Genomic DNA, 27259 nt, shown 5'->3' on the forward strand with positions numbered 1-27259 from the left:
GCAGGGGTCACTAAACAGCAACCAGGAGTGGGAACCCTGGCTGAGGGCTGCTTCAGTCGATTGCAGCAATCACACTGCTGCCCCAAATGTGATCAACTGATAAGAGCATATGGAATAAGAGCAGGAATATGCCATACGGCCCCTCGAGCCTGCTCTCCCATTCAATAAGATCGTGGGTGATCTTTGACCTTAATCCCACTTTCCTGCCCAATCTCCATATCCCTTGATTCCTTTCCAAATATCTATCATCTCAGCCTTTAATATACTCAACGATTGAGCATTCACAGCCCTCTGGGGTAGAGAATTCCAAAAATTCACAACTCCGAGTGAATAAATTTCTCATCTCAATCCTAAATGGCCTACCCCATTTCCTGAGATAATGCCCCCTAGTTCTAGACTCTCCAACCAAGGGAAACAGCCTCTCAGCATCTACTCTGTCAATCCCCCTCTGTATCTATGTTTCAATAAGATCACCGCTCATTCTTCTAAACTCAAGAGTGTACAGGCCCATTCTATTCAATCTCTCCTTTTGGGACAATCCTCTCATCCCAGGAATCAAATTAGTGAACCTTTGTTGCACCCCCTCTTAAGGCAAGTATATACTTTGTTAGGTACGGAAACCAGAACTGTACATAGTACTCCAGGTGTTCAGCACAGAGCAGGAGTTAAAGCTGGGACCACCTTGATCCATATGGCTCAGTATCAAAATAGCCACTGCATTTCCCCACTGGGTCATTAGGAGAGCTTCCTTTTGTTCAGCAAGTCGTTTTGAAATGGAAAAGGAGAATAAATAAATGAATCAAAATCTTCTTAATTGTGAAAACTCCAAAATTTAGAAAATACAATATTTAGAATATCAAAAGCATCACGCATATTGCAAGAGGCCTGGTAGCTGAATTTCATGACCTCATTATGATCTGGCTTGCATTCAGCTTGTGGTACATTCTTCATGGAAGGTCTATACATGCTTAAACTGTGTTACTCGGTTTTGGTAGCACCATACAATGTCTCTGTGATACACCTTTAGTCGGCTTGTTCCTGTAGCAAGATATGCAAGCATTTTTACGGAGTCCCACCCATCACCCTAGTGAGAACGCTTCATGTAGCTCTTTGAATTGAGTGTTAGTGTACACCTTGTCTCATGCCTTCCCAGTACGGGTACAGTGTCACCATGCACTAAAAATCAACAGAACAAATAAAACTATTTGGCCCTTTTTAGTTTTTGGTGTAATAAAGACTGTGGACTCATTTAGCTTTTTACTTACCGAACCTTCCCATCATCATCCTGCAATATAGAATAAACAGACCAGTTACCACCAACAAATTGCTAGATCATCTCTCATTCATACCAGAATTCTGGCAGACTTTTAAAGATTCCTGAGTAGGACAGATCTAATGTGTCTAATTTTATAGTATTTCGCAAACATTGTATGACATAGAAAATAAATGATAATTGGGAGATTGGTTCCAGTTGTAACATGCTAAAGGAGTTTAGATGAGATCTTTAACCTCAGAACAAACCTAGAGTTGTGTATACAGCCATCCTCACCATGAGAATGGCTTCTATATTGGCAGCATCATATATTGGATGCATCTTTCTTAAAAATAACTTTTTTGTTTTTTTACTTCCTATATGTTTCGACATCATGCGACAGGGAAAGGGACATAATAATGCTGCACCAGGGTTATTGAAGAAGAGGTTTTCTGTAAAAAGTAACACCAAGAAAGAGTAGATACTAATTTTAGCACTCCTAATATGCAACGGTGATGTTCCACACACACATTCGTATCTTGGTCATTTTCTGCTCCCATAATACAGCTGTCATCACTTCCGGATCCCACATTTGAATCTAGCCCAGATTGACGGGATATTTTTTGCTGCAAGTGTAATTAGTTCAATTTCTTGTGAGCACAGGCCCACAAGACTGACCGTATTTGAGCATTCTTTGGCAGTTTCATCGAACCAAATCACACAGATTGCTGGTTAGGAAATTGGAAATATCACACAGGCGAAGCAGATATATATTTATATTTGAAGCATGGTACCGGGAGCTCTACTCTGCATCAGACATAATGTACCTGATCTGAGAATACTTCATGGTTTAAATTACTGAAATGGCCTGTAATTGTCCAAGAACAACTGCATTTGCTTCAGTGGGATCTGGGGCTCATACACATGGAGTCCACTCATTGGCAGTGGATAAGTGTTCTCTTCTGGAGTCGAGCCGTGCTGGATTGGCTCCCAGGCCGGTCCTTGTTAAAATGAATGGAGTCACTTCAGCACACCTGCAGGTCATCCATATAGCTAACATCACAGAGTGGCTGAGGAGGGAATGATGCCCAAAACAGGAAATCTTCAAGTCAGAAAATTAGATAGATTTATCAACAGGTAAAATTAATCTTTATAATATATTTTGATTAAAGACAGGGGGGGTTGTCCTTCAAACAAAAAGTTAGCCCTATTTCACAAGATATTCTTGTGACAGATCAGGGATTGGTATCTTTTCAAATCATAATACTTAACATTTTTAATATTTTTATGGGAAGCTTTACCTGTTCAATGTCATGAGCACTTTAATTTGTTTACTGCATGGCTAGAAACAGTCAGCCCAGATAGAATGCACATATTATTTGGACCTGGATTGCCAACATCCACGGCTCAAATCTATCTACCTAAATAGTGTAAATGAGTTCCTTTTTATCTCTGATGTTTTGAATTACACTTGATGGAAAAAAAATGCATGGCCCTAAACAAGATACAGGAAGGGAAAGCTTTTTCGTCTTACTGTTTATACAAGAATGTGAGACAAGATAGCCTGCACAAACAAGCTAGTCTATTTGATTTGGCCATTAATCTGTAAACAGATAACAGACCAACAGGTTCATGAGCTCTCTATCCAGATCATAACTGCTTAAAACCTTGATCAAGCTGCCAGAAGGAGACTGGTGTCAACAGTTAGGGAGTCTATTGTAGCAGATGTTTTGAGCCAGCATATTTGATGATGTTGAGATTGACAGCCCACTCAAAGCCTAACTTTAAAAAAAAATTAATGGGATGTGGGTGTCACTGGCAAGGCCAGCATTTATTGCCTATCCCCAATTGCCCTTGAGAAAGTGGTGGTGAGCTGACTTCTTGAACTACTGTAGTTCATGTGGTTAAGGTACTTCCACAGTGCTGTTCAGGAGAGAGTTCCAGGATTTTGACGCAGGGACAATGAAGGAACAGCGATATATTTCCAAGTCAAGATGGTGTGTAACTTGGAGGGGAACTTGCAGGAGATGGTGTTCCCATACGCCTCGTCATTGTACGTGGTAGAGGCATGGGTTTGGGACGTGCTGCCGAAGAAGCCTTGGCGAGTTGCTGCGGTGCATCTTACAGATAGTACACATTGCAGCCACAGTGTGCCGGTGGTGGAGGGAGTTAGTGTTTAAGGTGGTGGATGACATACCAATCAAGCGGGCTACTTTGTCCTGGATGGTATTGAACTTCTTGAGTGTTTTTGGAGCTGCACTCATCCAGGCAAGTGGAGAGTATTCCATCATACGTCTGACTAGTGCCTTGTAGATGGTGGAAAGGAGGCAAGGTACTGCAGAATACCCAGCCTCTGACCCGCTCTTATTGCCACAGTATTTATGTTGCTGATCCAGGTAAGTTTCGAGTCAAAGGTTGCCCCCAGGATGTTGACAGTGGGGGATTCAGCGATGGTAATGCCATTGAATGTCAAGGGGCAGTATGGTTAGACTCTCGTTTGTTGGAGACAGTCATCGCCTGGCACTTGTGTGGTGTGAATGTTACTTGTCACTTATCAGCCCAAGTGTGAATGTCGTCCAGGTCCAAGTAACATTCGCAGCAATGAACTGCATCTTTTGAGGAGTTGCGAATGGAACTGAACACTGCAATCATCAGCGACCATCCCCACATCTGACATCTGAGGGAAGGTCATTGATGAAGCAACTGAAGATGGTTGAGCCTAGGACACTGCCCTGAGGAACTCTTGCAGTGATGTCCTGGCGCTGAGATGATTGACCTCCAGCAACCACAACCATCTTCCTTTGTGCTAGGTATGACTCCAACCAGCTCCTGACAAGAGAAATTAATACTGGAGCTTTATCCCAGATTGTCAATTCCCTTATTGCTGTAAAATTATAGACAGAGGTTAAGAAACTTCATAGGAATTCAATCCTTTAAAACTTTGCATCACGAACATTGGTCCAAAGTAAAAGTGTTCTGCAGAGAACATCCAAAATTTCCAGTCATTTTAGAACCAATTTTGTAAGTTAATGATCCATTATGATTTGTATATTTGTTGTTTGACTTTTGCTTTAACTTTATTTCTTAATAAACCTATTTAGCAATTTTAGCTTGAGATATACAGTGTGGGTTATTCATCCCTCAGAGGATCAGAGTAGCTGTTTCCAATGTACATATCAATAAGTCATTCACTCAGAACACGCAACCTCCCAGATTACGTCTTGTGTAAGATCACATTTTGGTTCACACGGAGTGTGGGCTTTCCTGTGGAAATAATAATTTGCACTGGACAGAAGAAATACCGAGAGCACCCAAATCCCCTTAAAATGCTCATTGTTGGGATGTTTCAAGAATACAAAATGAGCTTAAGTTTTAAACAAATGAAACTCCTGGAGATAATGGTGCACTTTGATTTATTTTTCTTTAACTACTCTACAGTATTTAATTAACATTTGAGATCAATGGAATAAAAGTCCAACTTACTCTGTTGTACTGGTAAACTCTTCTGTAACATGTGACGTTTGAAGTATGCCCTCCCGCTTCTGTAACAGAAAAAGATTACAAATTCAACTAACCAGAAGCAAAATCAACTATACCATAATCAAGTTGACAAAGATGTTTCCAGTGTGCAGGTTGTAATCAAATTATAAACGCAATTACACAATTTCACTATAATAGTGGAGAGGAGAAATTTTCCCGTGTAAATTTAAAATGTTCCACGATGCTGTACACATCTCCATTTAATTCTTTTAACAAGGTCTTTAGGCTGTGCCATTCGGAAAATTATCAGGTTCAATCACTGGTGTATAGAGAGTTAAGTGATTACAGCCTGGGGATTGGGGGGATGGTTGAGAAATTTAGAGCATTACAATTGACCTTCGCAAACTGGGCTGGGAAGGAAAAAAGTGAGCCACGGTTTCCATTCCTGATCACTATCTAGCAATCCCTGCTGAAAGTATTGCACGACGGCAGAATTGAGTTCAGATGTGATGTCTCCAATATTAAATAGCTAGACAAGACTCATTGAAGATTGACACTTAGATGAAGTACCAAAGGGTACCCATGGAACTGTACCCCAAGCAAGGAGTCAACAATTTGTGAAGAAATGGCATAAAAGGAAGGGGTGGGTGGCTACTTATCAGTATTAACCTCTGCCATAGAACCTTATTTTACAAGCCCAGGAACCAAAATCTTGTCGTGGTAACACATGTTCCTTCTTGTCCTGGCATGAAGTTAGCCAACAAGCTCAAATCTTGATAAGATGAACCTAATAAGAACTACCCTGTCAGTTCTCCACAATGCTCAACTACAGAGGCATTTTTAAACTGCCTCACATATATTAAGCCTACATTTAGCTTTGAACAACTAGTTTTCTTCTTTATATAACTAAACCATTCCCATTTGTATTAGTGAGTGACTTTGTGTGAGTCAAGGACATTGTATCAGGAGCAAAACCAGAATAGTTTAGTGGAATTATTCAGTAAAATGCCAGTACCAAATTATGATACCCAATTATAGTTTCTGCTATCCCATTCACCCCAACAGGAGCTTGGTGGTGCAGTATCATATTCCTCATCTCCTAGTTATCTGGTTTGATTCTCTTTCCCCAAACCCTCCAAAAAATTCAACACATTTGGCTTCAGAACATGTGTAGTGACATGGCATTCCTGCACTGGATCCTTGGTTGGTTGTCTATCTAAAACAATAATGATATCTTTATCAAGCCACAGCTTGGGGTACTGAGTCTTCTCTCGGGAGCTCTCACTTGTCCAAAATGAAGCAGATGCGTCCATCCTTAGCACAGATAAGCCAGGATACTGCTGAATGCGGTTATCACTCCAATCCAACAGGAAAGTGAGCAAAACCCTGCATCACTTATGTACAGATTTTCTCTCAGATAAACTTCAAATACAACAAATTACTCTGAAGTTGAGTAAATTATGTAGGCAAACCCTGGCAGCTGCTTTGCTGCAAGACCTGAAACAGCAATGAGATGAATGACCAGTTAATCTGTTTCTGGTAGTGTTGGGTGAATGAGGAATGTTGGCTCGGACAGCTGTGAAACTCCCTGCTCTCTATTACTAGTGTTGTGGGATCTTCAACATCCCATCAACAGGACCTTGGTTTAACCTCTCATAAGGGCATTACCTCAGACAATGCAGCGCCTTTCAGTACCGCACTGGAGTGTTCGGTTTTCATAAATCATTTCTGAATACCTGCGCATAACTAGGTAATAAATTGTGTTTCAAAACAAAACTGTGCTAAGACACCCGTCAGTTGCTGTTCTGGTTTCTATGTCCTGCAGGCAACCTAAGAGAGTTATTCACCGGCCTTCATGGCAGAATCCTAGTAATGAAAGTTCCTAACAGTCCTCCAGCAAAAACCATGCAAGCCAGGGAACAGCACTAGGGAAAATAGTCATCAACACTGATACTAACTGACAGGATTACTCTCACTAACTGATTTCATTGAAACTTTTTTTTTTTGCACTACATGCATTTTGTGAGATTAATGATCACCAATGGGAAAGATTAATGAAGTCTATAACTAAAAAAAAACATAGGTTCGAAATATAGAACCTGGAACAGTCCCTTCTCAAGCCTCTATATAGATATGCAGCAAAAATTGTAAAATGTATTGACTTTATTAGTTTCAATTAAACCTGACAAAAATAAGCTTACTACATTTGGCATTAAGACAATTTACAAATGCTATTTTTATTCTGTGATAACAATGGTCTTCCAATTTTAAGCAGAACCTCCATTTTATATCCAAACATTAGCAGCAGCATAGTTCCCTCTATTAGTCTTAGAGGCACGGTGAACCAGATTTCATACTGCACTATTATAGAAGTGGGTTTATAGTTAAGGTCAAAAACAATTTTCATTTCAGTCTCTGCAGTGATATAAAAAGTGCAGAATTACAAACCAGAAAATATTTATACAGCGTCTTTCACCAAGTCAAGTTGTCCCAAAGCACTTTACAGCCAATGAAGTACATTTTGAAGTGTTGTAATGTGCCTTGGGGCCTGAAACAAAAATCTGATCTGTGCGTTTTAGTTTCTGGAATACAGCAATCATTTTTTTCTCCCTTGTGGGATGTTGGAGGGGGTAGGAGAGAGGAGAGAGCACACTAATTTTTCAATGACCAGTTACCAGTTTTTATTAAACTTCTATTAGAATTTTTTTAATGATGTTATATCCCCAATCCTTCTCTGGTTTTCCAATCAAAAAAGAGTTCAACAAGAAGTATAATAATAAAACACAACCTATGAATAAACCTTTGCCGGAGAGGAAAACTGAGTTGAAATGTTGAGTTAAGACTTAAATTTGCATTTGGGCCTGAAGGGATTAAACCTCAACCAGTATTCATTTTTTCCCCTCCAAGCACACTGGATTGATAGTGAGGACCAGGGAGGAAGCAGTTCCCAGCTCCCAAAGTGCCTGCTGCTCTTTGGCAGAACCCCCATCACTTATCAATAGATTGTCTATTGTCTGACCAGGAGACCATAACTAACAATCGATAGAAATGGTCATCATCAGCACGATCCCCACACCACAAAACAAAGCACCTCTAGGGCATTTGCCAATCTGAACCGAGTACTACAAAGGCTGCAGCCAGAATTGTGAAAATAAATAGGGGAAATTACTATTAAAAAGTAAGTGACAAAAGAATAGGTGCAAGAGAGAAAAAAGCTTTGAAGCAGTGGAGACGGATGAATGGGCATGCCATCCTATTTGTAAGTTGCCCCAGGCACAATGCGAAGCAAGGACAAGAGAAAAGAAGATACATATCAGAAAATTTACAAACACAGTAAATTGATCAGTACGAGTTGCTCAAACAGGTTATGGGTCAGGAGCAGCAGCGGGAGCTGAGGCAAGGGGAGCGTTTAAAAGCAAGGCTCAACAAGCAACATTCGAAAGGGACGTCAGAGTTTAAAAGTGACGGCACAAGAGAAGTAACTGATTGGTGAGAAGTGGAAGTGTACTTTTTTCTGTTAAGTTAGTACTTAGTCTTTAAATAAAGGTTAGTTCTTAGTCTTTTAAATAAAGGAGCTGCAATTAAATTAAGGGATATTTTTAATCTAAAAAAACCTAATTAATTAAATCAGCTGATTGCTGAGTAGCTGCTGGGTGTGTTTTGCTAAGGTTTAGAGTTTATTTTTGCTTGATAGTTCCAAATCTAACTAGAGGGATGGCAAGGCAGCTCATTCCCGTGGCCTGCACATCCTGTGGCATGTGGGAAGTCCTGGACGCTTCGCGCAGTCTGGGCGACGATGTGTGCAGGAGGTGTCTCCAGCTGCACCAACTCGAGCTCCGTGTTTCAGAGCTTGAGCGGCGGCTGGAGTCACTACGGTGCATCCACAAGACTGAGAGCTACGTGGATCGCATGTTTCTAGAGGTGGTCACCCCGCAGCTTAAGAGTGTGCAGGCAGAGAGGGAGTGAGTGACCACCAGACAGAAGAGTAGGACTAGGCAGGTAGCGCAGGATTCCCCCGAGTCCATCTCGCTCTCCAACTCTCTTCTGAGTACCAGTGGGGGTGATGCTGCATCTGGGGAGTGCAGCCAGAGCCAAGGCACCACTGGTGGTTCAACTGCACAGGGGGACAGCGGGGGGGGGGGGGGGGGAGGAAGAAGAATGGAAGAGCTATAGTGGTAAGGGATTTAATAGTCAGAGAAGCAAATAGGCGTTTCTGTGTCCGCAGACGTGACTCCAGGATGGTATATTGCCTCCCTGGTGCCAGGGTCAAAGATGTCACAGAGTGGCTAAAGGGCATTCTGGGGGGGGGGGGGGGGTGGGGGGGGGGGGGTGGGGGGAGAAAGAGGATGAACAGGCAGGGGTCATGGTCCATATCGGTACCAATGACATAGGTACCAGAGGGATGAGGTCCTGCAGGCAGAGTTTAAGGAGCTAGGAGAGAAATTAAAAAGCAGGATCTCAAAAGGTAATAATCTCCGGATTACTCCCGTGCCACGAGCTAGAGAGTACAGAAGTAGGAGGATAGAGCAGAGGAATGCGAAGCTGGAGAGAGGGCTTTAGATTCCTGAGGCATTGGGACCGCTTCTGGGGGAGGTGGGACCTGTACAAGCCGGACGGGTTGCACCTCAACAGAGCCAGGACCAATATCCTCACCGGGGAGGGGGGGGTGTTTGCTAGTGCTGTTGGGGAGGGTTTAAACTAGTTTGGCAAGGGGATGGGAAATTGAGAATAGATTCTGTAGGGAGGGGAGTAAAGCTGGAATTGGAAAGCAAAAATGTAGAAAGTGAATTTGAAGGACAGAGGAAACAAGGGCTAGAAAGTAGTCAACAAGGAGATCTGGCTGTACTAAGGAGTATAGCAAATAAGGCAGATGAGCTGAGAGCACAGGTAGACACTTGGGAGTATGATATTATAGCTAATATAGAGACATGGCTAAAAGAGGGGCAAGTATGGCAGCTCAACATTCCTGGTTACAGGATCTTCAGACGGGATAGAGGGGGAGGGGGGTAAATAAAAAGGGGGGGGGTCGCGGTATTGATTAAAGAAACTATTGCAGCTGTGAGGAGGGATGATATGTTAGAAGGATCATCAAACAAGGCCATATGGGTCGAACTGAAAAACTATACACTATATAAACTATAGACCCGCAAACAGTGAGAGGGAGATAGAAGAGTAAATATGAAGGCAAATTTCTGAGAAGTGCAAAAATGATAGGGCAGTAATACTAGGAGATTTCAACTATCCTAATATTAAATGGGACAAAATTAGTGTGAAGGGTATAGAGAGTGCGGAATTCCTAAAATGCATTCAAGAGGACTTTTTTAGCCAGTAAGTTGCAAGCCCAACACGGGAGGGGGGGCGGTTCTGGATTTAGTTTTGGGGAATGAAGCTGGGCAGGTGGAAGGGGTATCAGTGGGAGAGCATTTAGGTGCTAGTGACCATAACTCAGTTAGATTTAAGGTAGTTATGGAAAAGGACAAGGATACACCAGGAATAAACGTTTTAAATTGGGGAGAAGCCAACTTTGCTAAGCTGAGAGGTGATTTTGCCATAGTGGACTGGAAACAGCTACTTGAAGGTAAATCAGTGTCAGAGCAGTGGGAGGCATTCGAGGAGATCTGGAGGGTTCGGACCAAATATGTGCCCTTAAAGAAAAAAAGGTGGGACTAGCAAATCTAGAGCCCCCTGGATGTCGAGGGACATACAGGGTAGAAGAAAGAAAAAAAGGGAGGCTTATGATAGATACCGAGGGATAAATACTGCAGAATCTCTGGAGTATAGAAAGTCCAGGGTTGAAATTAAAAAGGATATTAAGAAAGCAAAGAGCGAGCATGAAAATTATTGGCAATTAAAATCAATGAAAACCCAAAGATGTTTTATAAATATATTAAGAGCAAGAGGATAACTAAAGAAAAGAATTAGAGACCATGAGGGTAATCTGTGAATGGAGGCAGATGATGTGGGTATGGTTCTCAATGAATATTTTGCGTCTGTTTTCATAAGAGCGGGGCGATGCAGGCACCACTATCGAGAGGTGTGAAATATTAGATGAAATAAACAGAGAGAGAGGAGGTATTAAGGGGTTTAGCAGCTTTGAAAGTGGATAAGTCCCCAGGCCCAGATGAAATGTATCCCAGGCTATTAAATGAATTCTCTCTGGCTTCAGGTGTGATGTCAGAGGACTGGAGGACTGCTAATGTGGTACCTTTGTTTAAGAAGGGAGAAAGGGATAGACCAAGTGACTACAGACCGGTCAGCCTAACTTCAGTGGTAGGAAGATTATTGGAAGGACAGGATAAATCTTCACTTAGAAAGACATGGATTAATCAAGGACAGTCAGCATGGATTTGTTTCGGGAAAGTTGTGTCTGACTAACTTGATTGAATTTTTCGAGAAGGTAACCAGGAGGGTTGATGAAGGCAAAGCGTATGATGTAATGTATATGGATTTTAGCAAAGCTTTTGATAAGGTCCCACATGGCAGGCTGGTCACAAAAGTAAAAGCCCATGGGATCCAGTGCAAAGTGGCAAGTTGGATCCAAAATTGGCTCAGAGGCAGGAAGCAAAGGGTAATGGTTGATGGGTGTTTTCAGTGGGGTTCCGCAGGGCTCAGTACTAGGGCCCTTGCTTTTTGTGCTATACATCAATGACCTAGACTTGAATATAGGGGGTATGATTAAGAGGTTTACAGATGATACTAAAATCGGCTGTGTGGTTGATAATGAAGAAGAAAGCTGCAGACTGCAGGAAGATATCAATCAACTGGTCAGGTGGGCAGAACAGTGGCAAATTGAATTTAATCCAGAGAAGTGTGAGGTAATGCATTTGGGGAGGGCTAACAAGGAAATCCTACATTAAATGGTAGGATACTGAGAAGTGTAGAGGAACAAAGGGACCTTTGAGTGCATGTCCACAGATTCCTGAAAGTAGCAGACAAGGTAGATAAGGTGGTTAAGAAGGCATACGGAATATGCTTGCCTTAATTATCCGAGGCATAGAATGCAAGTGCAGGTGGGTTATGCTTGAACTGTATAAAACACTGGTTAGGCCACAGCTGGAGTACTGTGTGCAGTTCTGGTCACCCTATTACGGGAAGGAAGCGATTGCACTGGAGAGGTTACAGAGGAGATTTATGAGGATGTTGCCGGAGTGGAGAATCTAAGCTATGAGGACAGATTAGATAGGCTAGATTTGTTTTCATTGGAACACAGGAGGCTGAGGGGAGACCTCATTGAGGTATATAAAATTATGAGGGGCCTAGATAGTGGATAGAAAGGGCCTATTTCTCCATAGCAGAGGGGTCAACAATCAGGAGGCATAAATTTAAAGTAATTGGTAGAAGGATTAGAGGGGATTTGAGGGGAAATTTCTTCATGCAGAGGGTTGTGGGGGTCTGGAACTCACTGCCTGAAACTCTCTGCCTGAAAGGGTGGTAGAGGCAGAAACCCTCACTACATTTAGAAAGTACTTGGATGTGCAAATGAAGTGCCGTAACCTGCAGGGAGTTATGGACCTAGAGCTGGAAAGTGGGATTAGGCTGGATAGCCTCTTGTTGGCAGGCATGGACACAATGGGCTGAAATGGCCTCCTTCCGTGCTGTAATTTACTATGATTATATGATGGGTCCTTTCAAAGTTTCCCCTTTCCTCAAAGGCTGTTAGCAAAAGTTCTCAGATCAAAGATTACAGATTTCTAGTGTCAGTTGTGGCTCAGTGGGTAGCATACTCGCCTCAGAGTCAGAAGATTGTGGGTCCAAGTCCCACTCCATGGACTGGAGCACAAAAAAAAAATCTAGGCCGACACTCCAGTGCAGTGCTGAGGGAACACTGGACTGTTGGAGGTGCCATCTTTCAGATGAGATGTTAAACCAGGGTCCTGTCTGCTCTCTCAAGAAGACATAAAAGATCCCAGGGCACTATTTTGAAGATGAGCAGAGGAATTATCCCCGGTGTCCTGGCCAATTATTTATCCCTCAACACACAACAAAAAAAATGATCTGGTCATTATCACATTGTTGTTTGTGGGAGCTTGCCTGTGTGCAAAACGGCTGCCGTGTTTCCCACAGTACAACAGTGACTACACAAGTACTCCAAGACTCCAAAAGTACTTCATTGGCTGTAAAGTGCTTTGAGGCGTCTGGTGGTCGTGAAAGGTGCTATATAAATGCAAGTCTTTCTTTCTTGTTAGACAGTTTGCATAAAATTCCTTCAGCTTTTCTAGGAAGTGAGATACATGACTGGAAACAAACTGATGGGGGATAATTCAGATATCCAATCAATAATGCAAATCACCTTTCCCTTGCTTACACCAAGCAAACATTTTTCTTCAGAAGATCTATTGCAAACTCAGATTTGTTTTCTATTATCTGTATGTGTATTGCCATAAACATTACATCCCTTCAATCTCAACTGTTGTAATGGCTCTCGGGAGATATCCCATTTTGAGAGACATTGCCTGTCATCTTTCTCCATTTTCCACAACAACTGTTCAATATCACAGATTCCAAAGTTAAATCAATCAGCCAAGCGAATAACATCAAGAATCTATATTTATCTAATAAGCACTGAAGATTGATGGTTCACTTACCCGTACAACCACCACCTGCACAGAGACATGTTCCGGCAATCTTACGGGGGCTCGGAAATGCATGGCCAAAGCCACAAGAAGGTGAAGAATAGCCACCATGTTTTTTGCGTGGATCGCTAAAAAGTAGATACATTTATCAAAAATACCACCCAGCTAACAGTTTTCAAGAGATCTATCACACAACTTCTATGCAATCACTTACTTTTTCTTACATAGTGTTACATCGGGTATACAGAACAGAAACAAGTCATTTGGCTCAACAAGTCAATGCCAGCGTTTATGCTCCACATGATCCTCCTCCCACCCTACTTCATCTAACCTTATCAGCAGATCCGTCTATTCCCTTCTCTCTCTCATGCTTATCTAGCTTCTCCTTAAATGCATCCATGCTATTTGCCTCAACTATTACTTGTGGTAGTGCGTTCCACATTCTAACCACTCTTTGGGTAAAAACGTTTCACCTGGATTCCCTATTTGATTTATTAGTGACCAACTTATATTTATGGCCCCTAGCTCTGGTCTCACCCACAAATGGAAACATTTTCTCTATGTCTACCCTACCAAACCCTTACGATCTCTATCAGGTCACCCCACAGCCTTCTCTTTTCTAAAGGAAAGAGCCAAGCCCATTCAGATTTTCCTGACAAGTATATCCTTTCAACTCTAATATCATCCTTGTGAATTCTTTTTGCACCTTTTCTAATGCCTCAATATTCTTTTTAAAATATGGAGACCAGAATTGTGCACAGTATGCCAAGTGTGGTCTAACCAAGTTCGATACAAGTTTAAAATAACTTCCCTGATTTTTGTTTCCATCCCTCTAGAAATTAACCCTAATACTTACGTTTGCCTTTTTTATGGCCTTATTAACCTGTGTCGCCACTTTGTGATTTGTGTAAATATACCCCTAGATCCCTTTGCTCCTCTACCCCATTCAGAATTATTTAAGTAGTATATATTGCCCTTATTCTTCCTACCAAAATGTACCACCTCACACCTATCTATATTGATATTCATTTGCCCATTACAAGCCCATTCTGCAAGTTTGTCTTTCTGTATTTTGTCATATTCTTCCTTTGTATTAACCATACCTCCCAATTTGGTTTCATCCGAAAATTTTGAAATTGTACTTCCGATTCCCGAGTCCAAATCATTAATGTAAATTGTGCACAACAGTGGGCGTAGCACCGATCCCTGTGGAACACCACTTCCCATTTTTTTTCAGTCTGAGTAGCTACCCTTAACCCTTACTCTATTTTGTAGCCAGCGTATTATCCATTCTGCTACTTGTCCCCTGACTCCACATGTTCTGACCTTAAGTCATGAGTCTACTTGCAGTACCTTATCAAAGGCCTGTTAGAAATCCAAATATATTACATATACTGCATTACCCTCTTTGTCACTTCTTCAAAGAATTCAGTAAGGTTTGTCAAGCATGAGCTTCCCTTTTGAAATCCATGCTGACTACTATTATATTATATTCTTCTAGTCAGAAATGATAAAACTTCTCCAAAACTGACAGGTGCCCCAGCAAACAGAAATACGCTCCAGTCAGTCAATTCAACTGCAGCATGAACAGCTGGCACGAGAAAATCTACAGTCCAGAGCATCCTAATTACCAACCTGCCTGAAGCAAACAAAAAGCACAAAGAATTATATACTCATGCATACAAACTTGAGATGAATGGCAAATTCACACACATGATCACAAAAGGCATTAAGATAACTTAATTGGAAATCTCCAGAAAAAGAAAGAAGTATTTTAGAAAACCAGTAATGTTTGCATACCACTGATGATTCTTGTAAATGCATCTTATTATAAAAATGAACTATTGAAAAGGAAAATAAAAATCAGGTCCCGTGAATAAAAGGATATTTACTGCTGTCTACTTTACCAACTGGTAGACTCATCAGAGCCTGGTGTAATAAGGAAACCGGGAAGGATTTCCCATTAAATAATATCCCAGGGAACAATTTTCTCATTTCATGATACAAACAGAGAATGACATTTCATTTTGTCCTTTGGTTGCAATCACTTATCAATCAGTTCGCTGAACACACTGTCCCCATGACACGGAATGAAGATGGCAACTCTATTTTTGACATCAGAGGCCATTGCCCATCAGGGAACAAATCTCTTAACGTATGCTTGTTGATGCAACTACCAGAAGATTATAGTCTCTGCAGTGAATTAGCATGCAACAGGGAAAACAAGCATAAATCAATGAGCTTTCTACACTTAGATAGTTAGAGAGCAAGAAGGCAGAAAGACAATATTTTTCTCAAGGCAGGAGGAATTTTGGATATGCAGGCTTTCAACAGGAGAGATGGCACAAATGCAAATATACTCTGATGGGAGTTTAAGCAATGGACAGTAAAGTGCCTGTAACAAATGAACCAAGGGGCACCTTAATGCGGGTCCTATTGATTGGCAAACCAGTGCTTTGCATGAGAGTGGTGGGATGTGCATTTCAATTCTCAAGACTGGCAGAGTTATCGGGAAGCTATGCTGAACAGAGGCCAGGCACTTGCCCACTAAGGAGAAGAGATTGAACAAACTCTGGGAAATATCCCACCCATGCCCAGACACTCTTGCGCTATCAGTGAGATAAGGAGCAAAACCAGCAGAGGCCTCATAGCAGGTTGTCACCCACTCCAGCTAAGGAACGGAGCATGCTAATTTGAGGAAGAGCATGAATAACGATACGTGTAAAAAAAATAAGCAAAAGCTACGATTACTGCATTGTTGCAGTACTTTAGCAGATCAGCACATAAATTATCATACTCATTCCAAGCATTGTAATCACTATATCCTGTCAAGTTAATTGCATTATAATTAAACTAGCAGAGACCCACAAACCATTTGCAGTCAAATTAGTATCTTTATTGCAACAGTACTTGTTTAGACTGTTGTCATCTTCGTCTATAGAATCAATGCTGATGTCCGTCCTCTCTCCCGCCGCCCCTCCCTCTCTCGCTCTCCCTCCCACCCGCTCCTTCATTTTCTCCCTCTCGCCCGCCACATGCTCCTCTCAGCTCTGTAGCAACACCCGGGGAGGCCTCGCTCATTGACCCTGCCACATCCACTGCCGCCTCCTCATTGGAGCAGACCCAGCGTCAAATCAAACTTTTAACATTCGCGCCATTGCTCCCCGCCTTGATTGGTTGCGAGGCTGGGCGGGCCCTGATCGCCCATTGGTCGGTGCAACTGTTACTCAATTCGGACCACGTGCTCCCAGCCCCCGATCCAGGACAGACAAACACATTATTATTAAATATTTAAGCAGATTTTCCAAGTAATCCCATTAAAAATAAATATAAAAGTTCCTTTTTTTAAAATTTAAAACTGAATAATACTCCAATAAAACTGACTGCAAGGAGGTAATTATGAGGGTAAAGACCAAACAGCTAACCTTCAATGACTGATGTACCATGACACCCAGGTCTCGTTGCACCTTCCCTTTTCCTAATCTGTCACCATTCAGATAATAGTCTGTCTCTCTGTTTTTACCACCAAAGTGGATAACCTCACATTTATCCACATTATACTTCATCTGCCATGCATTTGCCCACTCACCTAACCTATCCAAGTCACTCTGCAGCCTAATAGCATCCTCCTCGCAGCTCACACTGCCACCCAACTTAGTGTCATCCGCAAATTTGGAGATACTGCATTTAATCCCCTCGTCTAAATCTAAGTCACTGCTGGTCAACGTCAAGCCTGCTTTTCAATTGTCCCTCATGCTTATTTCAATATATCAGACGCCAAGTTAATGCATTCTTCATTAATTGTTAGAAAGAGCAGTACTTCACAAGCCTATCAAGTGATCTTTCCAAATTACCTTTCTTTCACTAAAACTCAATTTAAGTTACAATTATGCAAGACAGATGAAATATTCAATATTTCATCTTATTTTAAGGAAATTAGTCATTTTAATGTCAACCTTTATCAACCTCATATGTAATGCGAGAATGAAATTTCAACATTTCAATCTGTAAAATATGCATTGGTCCAGAACTACCTCCGTTGACCAATGGTGCTAAATGTTTTATGCAAATAGCAAAAGCAGATTTAGGAACCTTGTACTCACAGTCAACGCTCCATTTGATAGCCCATCCTTGAGGCCGAAGCAAGTCATTCACAGATTCCAACACAGTCTGAAGTTTCTGTTTCTGCCCTATTTCTGACTGCGTCACTTCAGCAACATTCAGTTTACGATTTGCAAGTTTCTCTACATGAGCAAAGAAAAGAGAAATATCAAATGGCACAATAAAGTTGAAGCTTCAGAAAACTCTTCCAAAAAAAAAAGTATGTAATAATTGCTGACATCATGTTTTAAAACCAATACAAAATTACTCTCTACTGACCAAAACTTAAGTTTGCAAGTTCCTTACACATCAGCCTGTTTAACAAAGTTAGAAATGATGTAAAGCAGAAAAATAGATTGCGAGTCCACTGTGATCTTGCACAAAAAATTCAGGATTATTAATGACAAGTTCTTTAAATAAGTATGTTTATTACTTTTGCTCAAAGTTGCGAGTGCTGTGATAATCTGAGATCACTTTTACTATTAATTTCAGACTTTTTTTTGTATATTTATTCTCTGGACATGAGCAATGCTAGCAAGGCTGTATTTACGGTATATCTCTAATTGAATCGAGGTGGTAATGGTGGGCCTTCTCCTTGAACTACTGCAGGCCTTATGATGATGCTGCTCTTATGCTAGTGCTAGGAAATTCCAGTATATTGACTCAACGATGATAAAGGAATGGAGGTGAAGAAGGAAGCAGGAGGTGGGTCTCAGGGACAAGATGAGTTCAGAGAGGGGGATAAGGGGAGATGGGAGAGAAACTAGAGAACAGCGAAGGTTCAGGACTAGAGCAGGATTTAAGCCTGGGGAGAAGTTTGAATTAGTGGGAAAGGGAAAGGAGTGAAGCTGCAATGGCAGCTGAAAAAGTGATCTCAATCTTAGTAATAAAGAAGCCCATGTGCTTCCCTCATTTGTTGGAGCAAAAGAGAACGTTTAAAAAGCAGTGAATAGAAGCTGAGGTTATCTTTGCTCTCCACGATGATCCTGGAGTAGTGGCTGATTTTGGCAGAGGAGAACAAAGCCCGATAGTGCTTGATGTGATCCAAACCGAATTTGACAACGGATGCCTAAACCAACTGTGTGCCAGATACACTCAATTGTTCTACTTAGACTTGAACGAACGAAGATGGGGGCCATACCAACAGGTACAACCAGGATGGGAGAGAGATAAGGTTTTACTGGGGACAAGGGTATCAAAGGTGAGGGAGTAGTTGAGCAGATTGACAGCTGCAGAAGTATTGTGGCAAGTAGAAGGACAGAGGGTTGGCAGTTGGGTGATTTTCAGTGACAGAGGAGAGCAATGTCCACGGACAGATGAGAAGGCAGTGAGAGTGGAAGCGAGTAGGGGGATGCAGAAGCAGCAAGATATAAGGAAGTGGTTGGATATGGCCATGTCTGTGATCAAAATCAAGAGATTAGAGGGGGCACAAAAGATGGCAAAATCGAGTGGGGCCATGAACACAGGTGAATTTATATGAAGGGAGAAGTTTAGGGAGGTAAGGAAGATAGCAAATTCAGAGGAGAGGGGGAAAAAGAATTGAGATGGAGATTGAAATCAAGGATGAGTCGTCGATGAATGCAAAGGCTGTGAGGAAATTAAGGATATCTCTAAGAAACTTAGAGCAGGGTGGTAGGCAACGAAGATTTTAAAGGGGGCGACTGGGCTGGAAATAGATGAGGTGCTCAAAGGAGAAGAAAGTACAAGAGTAGGGAGAGAAAGCAAAGTGCAATTTGATGATAAAGGCCACACCCTCACTGTAGCTGTTTGAGTGGGGGAGGTGGTGGAAAGAAATATTGAAAAAAAAAGTTAAACTAATATTGCAGGGGGATGGGAACCTATGCAGGGAGACAAAAATGAAGCAAAAGCAAAAGACAGAAAGGAGATGAGGAAAAGTGGAGGGCAGAGAAACCCAGGGCAGAGAAACCCAAGGCAAAGAACAAAAAGGGCCACTGTACAGAAAAATTCTAGAAGGACAAAGGGTGTTAAAAAAGCAAGCCTGAAGGCTTTGTGTCTTAATGCAAGGAGTATCCGCAATAAGGTGGATGAATTAACTGTGCAAATAGATGTTAACAAATATGATGTGATTGGGATTACGGAGACGTGGCTCCAGGATGATCAGGGCTGGGAACTCAACATCCAGGGGTATTCAACATTCAGGAAGGATAGAATAAAAGGAAAAGGAGGTGGGGTAGCATTGCTGGTTAAAGAGGAGATTAATGCAATAGTTAGGAAAGACATTAGCTTGGATGATGTGGAATCTATATGGGTAGAGCTGCAGAACACGAAAGGGCAAAAATCGTTAGTGGGAGTTGTGTACAGACCTCCAAACAGTAGTAGTGATGTTGGGGAGGGCATCAAACAGGAAATTAGGAGTGCATGCAATAAAGGTGCAGCAGTTATAATGGGTGACTTTAATATGCACATAGATTGGGCTAGCCAAACTGGAAGCAATACGGTGGAGGAGGATTTCCTGGAGTGCATAAGGGATGGTTTTTTAGACCAATATGTCGAGGAACCAACTAGGGGGGAGGCCATCTTAGACTGGGTGTTGTGTAATGAGAGAGGATTAATTAGCAATCTCATTGTGCGAGGCCCCTTGGGGAAGAGTGACCATAATATGGTGGAATTCTGCATTAGGATGGAGAATGAAACAGTTAATTCAGAGATCATGGTCCAGAACTTAAAGAAGGGTAACTTTGAAAGTATGAGGCATGAATTGGCTAAGATAGATTGGCTAATGATACTTAAGGGGTTGACTGTGGATGGGCAATGGCAGACATTTAGAGACCGCATGGATGAATTACAACAATTGTACATTCCTGTCTGGCGTAAAAATAAAAAAGGGAAGGTGGCTCAACCGTGGCTATCTAGGAAATCAGGGATAGTATTAAAGCCAAGGAAATGGCATACAAATTGGCCAGAAATAGCAGCGAACCTGGGGACTGGGAGAAATTTAGAACTCAGCAGAGGAGGACAAAGGGTTTGATTAGGGCAGGGAAAATGGAGTACGAGAAGAAGCTTGCAGGGAACATTAAGGCGGATTGCAAAAGTTTCTATAGGTATGTAAAGAGAAAAAGGTTATTAAAGACAAACGTAGGTTCCCTGCAGTCAGAATCAGGGGAAGTCATAACGGGGAACAAAGAAATGGCAGACCAATTGAACAAGTACTTTGGTTCAGTATTCACTAAGGAGGATACAAACAACCTTCCGGATATAAAAGTGGTCAGAGGGTCCAGTAAGGAGGAGGAACTGAGGGAAATCTTTATTAGTCGGGAAATTGTGTTGGGGAAATTGATGGGATTGAAGGCCGATAAATCCCCAGGGCCTGATGGACTGCATCCCAGAGTACTTAAGGAGGTGGCCTTGGAAATAGCGGATGCATTAACAGTCATTTTCCAACATTCCATTGACTCTGGATCAGTTCCTATCGAGTGGAGGGTAGCCAATGTAACCCCACTTTTTAAAAAAGGAGGGAGAGAGAAAGCAGGGAATTATAGACCGGTCAGCCTGACCTCAGTAGTGGGTAAAATGATGGAATCAATTATTAAGGATGTCATAGCAGCGCATTTGGAAAATGGTGACATGATAGGTCCAAGTCAGCATGGATTTGTGAAAGGGAGATCATGCTTGACAAATCTTCTGGAATTTTTTGAGGATGTTTCCAATAAAGTGGACAAAGGAGTACCAGTTGATGTGGTATATTTGGACTTTCAGAAGGCTTTCGACAAGGTCCCACACAGGAGATTAATGTGCAAAGTTAAAGCACATGGGATTGGGGGTAGTGTGCTGACGTGGATTGAGAACTGGTTGTCAGACAGGAAGCAAAGAGTAGGAGTAAATGGGTACTTTTCGGAATGGCAGGCAGTGACTCGTGGGGTACCGCAGGGTTCTGTGCTGGGGCCCCAGCTGTTTACATTGTACATTAATGATTTAGACGAGGGGATTAAATGTAGTATCTCCAAATTTGCGGATGACACTAAGTTGGGTGGCAGTGTGAGCTGCGAGGAGGATGCTATGAGGCTGCAGAGTGACTTGGATAGGTTAGGTGAGTGGGCAAATGCATGGCAGATGAAGTATAATGTGGATAAATGTGAGGTTATCCACTTTGGTGGTAAAAACAGAGAGACAGACTATTATCTGAATGGTGACAGATTAGGAAAAGGGAAGGTGCAACGAGACCTGGGTGTCATGGTACATCAGTCATTGAAGGTTGGCATGCAGGTACAGCAGGCGGTTAAGAAAGCAAATGGCATGTTGGCCTTCATAGCGAGGGGATTTGAGTACAGGGGCAGGGAGGTGTTGCTACAGTTGTACAGGGCCTTGGTGAGGCCACACCTGGAGTATTGTGTACAGTTTTGGTCTCCTAACTTGAGGAAGGACATTCTTGCTATTGAGGGAGTGCAGCGAAGATTCACCAGACTGATTCCCGGGATGGTGGGACTGACCTATCAAGAAAGACTGGATCAACTGGGCTTGTATTCACTGGAGTTCAGAAGAGTGAGAGGGGACCTCATAGAAACGTTTAAAATTCTGACGGGTTTGGACAGGTTGGATGCAGGAAGAATGTTCCCAATGTTGGGGAAGTCCCGAACCAGGGGTCACAGTCTAAAGATAAGGGGTAAGCCATTTAGGACCGAGATAAGGAGAAACTTCTTCACCCAGAGAGTGGTGAACCTGTGGAATTCTCTACCACAGAAAGTAGTTGAGGCCAATTCACTAAATATATTCAAAAGGGAGTTAGATGAAGTCCTTACTACTCGGGGGATCAAGGGGTATGGTGTGAAAGCAGGAAGGGGGTACTGAAGTTTCATGTTCAGCCATGAACTCATTGAATGGCGGTGCAGGCTAGAAGGGCTGAATGGCCTGCTCCTGCACCTATTTTCTATGTTTCTATGTTTCTAAATAACCATACACAAAGGGTAAGATGTTATCACCTGTGAGCCAAGAATCCATCAAAGCCAGGATGGAAATTTCCCAGCAATCGCTCTCTGATATTAACTACTTTGAGGTTTGGATCTCGAGTGGAAGTCACCTTCTGAACTTTAAATGGCAGAAGTAAATCCACACATTTGGAGTAGTAAAAAATTAAAGAGGTTAAATTGCATCTGGAACACAATGAGCAGTTCTGATCAGCAGCTTGAGTATTTAAAGTGGTGAACAGAAAAGATGATTCAAGGTATTCAGAATTCAGGTTATGAGGAAAGCCTATGGAATGAAGGGGAAGTGGTGGTATGGATACAGAATTGGCTCAGTGACAGGAAGCAGAGTGGTGGTGGATGGATGCCTTTCAGACTGTGGTTTGCAGTGGTGTTCTCCAAAGGTCAGTTTTGAGTCCATTACTGGTTTCAATTTTTATAAAAGTACCTGGATTCGAGTGCAGAGAGCATGATATTAAAGTTTGAAGAACTTGGCAATGCAGTAGATAGTGATGAGGGTAGTTGTAGACTTAGGATGAGGATGACATAGACAAGATGGTTAAATGGGCAGAAGCATGGCAGATGGAGTTTAATGTGGAGAAGTGTGAAGTGATGAATTTTGGGAGGACTAATATGGAAAAACAAATGGAATGACTTTGAAAGTGTAGATGAGCAAAGAGACCTTGGTGTCTAAATACACAAATCCTTAAAGGTGGCAGGGCAAGTTGATATGGTAGTTAAAAAAGCATATGAAATACTTGGGTTTATAAATAGAGGCATGGAATATGAAAGCAAGCGATCATGCTGGAACTTTATAAATCATTGGTTAGGCCTCAGCTGGAGTATTGTGGACAATTCTGGGCATCACACTTCAGGAAAAATGTAAAGGCCTTAGAGAGGGTGCAGAGCAGGTTTACCAGGATGTTACCAGGGATGAGGAACTTCAGTGATGAGGAGAGGCTGGAAATGATAGTCAGTTCTCCTTGGAACAGAGAAAGTAAAGAGGTGGCCAAATAAGAGGTTTTCAAGATGATGAGAGGTTTTGATAGAGGAGATAGAGAAAAAGGATTCCCGCTGGTGAGTGGGTCAATAACCAGAGGTCATAGACTTAAAATCATTGGCAAAAGATCTAGAAGGGAGATGAGGAGAATTTTTCTCCCCACGCAGTGTCGGGATCTGGAACGCTCTACCTGAAAAGGTGGTGGAAGCTGATTCCATAAATCATTTTTACAAAGGGAGTTGGATGGGTACTTGAGGGTGAGGCACTTCCAGGGTTACGGACAGAAGGGGTGTGGGACTAAGCATGACTGCTCTTTCAAAGAGCCAGCACAGGCATGATGGGCCAAATGGTTTCCTTCTATGCTGCAAGTTTCTATGATTCTTGAAATTGGGCTATTCTTTTGAGAGAAAGACTGAAATTCCTTGATTTAATTTTTTTTTTAATTTTGAAAAGAATCAACAAATTTGATCCAGCCAAATTGTTTACTGTGGAGAAAAGTTCAAATACCATGGGACACAGGTTTAAAGAGAAAGAAGCAAGTCAGGCTGAATCTTCTCATCAAAGAATAATAGCATTGTGAAATAATTTACCAGGATGGGTTCAATCGATAATGATATGTATTTCTTGATAGAAGCAATTAAGGGATGCAATATGATGGGTAGGAAGTTGCTGAAAAACAATCGGCTTGTTTGGTCTATAGGCCTTTCCCAATTCTGAAAAAAATCTTTTATTTTAATGTTAAAGCTGTAAATAATACACCTGTTCTTACCTAGCAACTTCTGCAGAACCTGTCCATCATAGAGATCTTCTTCAAGAGTCTTCACTATTATTCTTTCTTCGACAAGTACATCATTAATCCAGTCAATTAAAACCTAAAAATAATTTATAATTATTGTTCCATAAATTAGACAATTTAACTAATAAGTCAAGATGTTGTCTAAGCTTATTATGACAACCAAGGGTTTTTAAAAAACCAAGTCTCAATCTGGTGGCCTTTCTGAGCCTTTTCTAGCGTCTCTGTGTGACCTAACTGTGAAGGGACCAAAATTAGTCACAGTATTCTAGATGGAGCCTAACCAAAATGTTATAAAAGGACGTTATAGTTTTAAATATGGGATCGCCCTAGAAATATATCAATACTCTATTGGCCTTTATTATAGTCTCGAGGCACTGATCGTAACCTTTAGAGACTTGTGCAGGATCACTCCTAGGTCTCTTTCCCACTTAGACTTTAGTTCAGAGCACTGCATGCTATACACATGGTTATCCACCATTGCATCAGGATCTGATTGTAGTCTTTCTTTTCTCATCCAAGGTTCAAACACCAGCACAATTCTTTGTGTTATCTGCAAACCTGCAGACACCTTCATCCAAACCATTAACAAAGATAGTGAACAGTAACGATCCTAACACGGATTCCAGCAGGACTCCACCAGTAACCAGTCTCTAGTGCTGTTTATAACAATCCTGTACCTACAAGAATGAAACCAATTCCTTATCCACCCCAGGATCTGTCCTCCAATCTCACACATTTTATAAATTAGCCTATTATGTGGCACATAGTCAAAAGCTTTTTGATAATCCAAGCATACTCTGTTGACCCGGTTACCATCACGCAGCAGCCTCGTAGCCTCAAAGTTTAAACCTAGTTGATAAGACATGACCTTTTCCAGATGTATTTTATTATACATTCACTATAAAAAGGCTTTCTAATTTAAACACAAACTTCACATTATTGATGATCTGGAAATCCTGATGATACTGAGTCAAAATGAATGCAGACTATCAACAGGGTATAATCACCCACTGCTAAAACAAAATAGTTAAATAATGGTCACATGAAAAGGAAAAATCATACTATGATAGCAAATTGCCAGGGAATTCACAATGCAGTCTACTGTATTGTAATATATTGTACCTTTACAAGTGACATCAAGATGGGTATACAATAGTCAAATTGAAGGGTAAAGTCACGCTGTGTTTGACAGTAAGTTACTAGAGAATTCAGTATATAGTATACATTTTATTCAAGTACTTTACCTTTACAAGCTCTTTAAACTTTGCCTCTTCCTTAGAATATGGCTCAATCATTGTTCGTTCTTCATTCTCCTCTATAATTGAATTCAGCAGAGAACAAGTGAGCAGTAGGAGATAAAGGGGGCAATTCTTTTCAGAAATTGGATATTTCCGTACATTAAGACCAAAGACAGAAAAGGCTCACCATGAAGTATGTGTAAAGGAAACCTAAACATTTGAGAGCAAGTTATCACAAGTGATGATTTAAAATAGAAATAAAAACCTGGAAATGTGAGCACTAGTACTGTGCAGAAACTGAAAGCTGTTGTATCCTATTGGATATTTAAGAAAATCTTAAGAACTTTAATTGTAAACAGCAGACATATAAAAAGATTAGGACGCATGTATCAGCATTCTTAAATACCTAGCATGGTGTCCTCTGGATGAATGTCCGTGGGTGTTGGAGATAATGGAGCATTGATGGCATTTTTACCTTCTTCTTGTAGGTCACTCACTAAGGAGAAAGAAAAAAGAATATTAAGACCAGAGAAGTTGGCCCAATTATCCCCAACCCCCCTTTTCAGCGCACTTACCCGAAATGCGCCGACTTTGCGCGCTGGAAACAACGCCGAAAAAAAGTGGCCCCATCCTGCCTAGTCTCCCATGTCCTAGCGTGACATACATAGTGCAGTGGGGGGAAGAGCAACAACCCAGCGCAGAAAACACCGCCGGCACTTGTCCGCATGCGCAGTGGAGTCTGCGAGCATGCTCCTTGCCCTCCCAGCGTGTTCTGCATGCTGTGAGCAGGACCCAATGCTCGCAGCCCCTATCCCTGGCTGAAGGGTCGCCCCGATGTTCGCCTGGTGAGTGGGGAATATCCTGCAGTATTTATTCAGTGTCACTCAGAGTTGTCAGAAACGGAGTGTAAAAGTTGGGAATTTGGTAAATGGGAATTCGGTGCAGAGAGGGGAAGGAGGTTCTGTTTTTTGGCTTCAATACTTATTTAAATATTTCACATAATCTACCTATAAAACTTAAACTAGATCAAGTAATGAGTTAAAAAACTATAAGCTAAGTTGGTTAAAAAGATGTTGAAAGGTTGTTTCCCCTGGCTGAGATTATTCACTTTGGACTTGAAATTGGAACTTGTAAATCAACGGAAGGAATTTCTATTTCAGAAAAATATTTTTTCACATCTATAATTAAAAACAAGTGAAAGATAGATCAGAATAAATGGTGTGAAGCTCGGAACTGTGGTGTTTTAAATGTACTAACCTGCGCCGAATTCTTAACTGCCCGCAATGTTTTTCAGAGCTGGTCACATACGCTGACCCAAGTCGATTTGGAGTAAGTTTCAGCTGGCCAAAGTGGCATAAATAGCCAAAACTGGCATAAATGTCTGGGACCACCCCCTTTTGGAAAAAAAAACTCAACTAAAAAAAAATCCTTACCTAACTGAGTTACTGTGGAACAAGTTTATTGGCGAAAATTGTGTTTTTTTTAAAACTTACGCCAGGAAAAAAACAACTTACTCCAAAAAAATAGGAGCAAGTCATGGCCAAAATTGGGCCCATTAAGTGCCCCATTGTGTTGAAATGGTCCCTGCAGACAATTTAAATCAGGCAATATGATAGTCCTAAAAAACTGGTATTAATGAATAACGGTAAACGTACATTTAAAAAAAGTAAATACAAATCAAGTGCTGTGCAAAAGAATTCTTAAGTTGCCACTATTGTCGTGCATTTGCTTTAGCCCTCACTGCAAATCGGTCTTGTGCTTTATCAGCTGTCTGCCTCTTGTAATGTTCATCATAATCATACTTCTTTATTCTGTAATACCCATGGTGTGTGTGTTCAAAGGCACCCCCTCATTTTCATACATAAAATAGGCCCACATGTATTATAAAGTATCTTCACAA

The 27259-nt window shown here is 41.5% G+C and overlaps 1 protein-coding gene across 2 annotated transcripts in view; it reads right to left on the minus strand.

Moving 5' to 3' along the window:
* Nucleotides 1-27259, minus strand: part of parvb (parvin, beta) — a 92980-nt gene that overhangs the window by 14487 nt on the left and 51234 nt on the right. For both annotated transcript variants that reach the window (XM_070900562.1, XM_070900563.1), the window contains exons 2-8: nt 25766-25855; nt 25366-25436; nt 24095-24197; nt 17409-17549; nt 13318-13433; nt 4736-4794; nt 1266-1285 (exon numbers count right to left, since the gene is read on the minus strand). In XM_070900562.1, coding sequence (XP_070756663.1) covers nt 1266-1285; nt 4736-4794; nt 13318-13433; nt 17409-17549; nt 24095-24197; nt 25366-25436; nt 25766-25855 — 600 coding nt within the window. The remainder of the gene's footprint in view (nt 1-1265; nt 1286-4735; nt 4795-13317; nt 13434-17408; nt 17550-24094; nt 24198-25365; nt 25437-25765; nt 25856-27259) is intronic.

This window comes from Pristiophorus japonicus, chromosome 15 (genome assembly GCF_044704955.1).
Source record: "Pristiophorus japonicus isolate sPriJap1 chromosome 15, sPriJap1.hap1, whole genome shotgun sequence".
NCBI classification, from domain to species: domain Eukaryota; kingdom Metazoa; phylum Chordata; class Chondrichthyes; family Pristiophoridae; genus Pristiophorus; species Pristiophorus japonicus.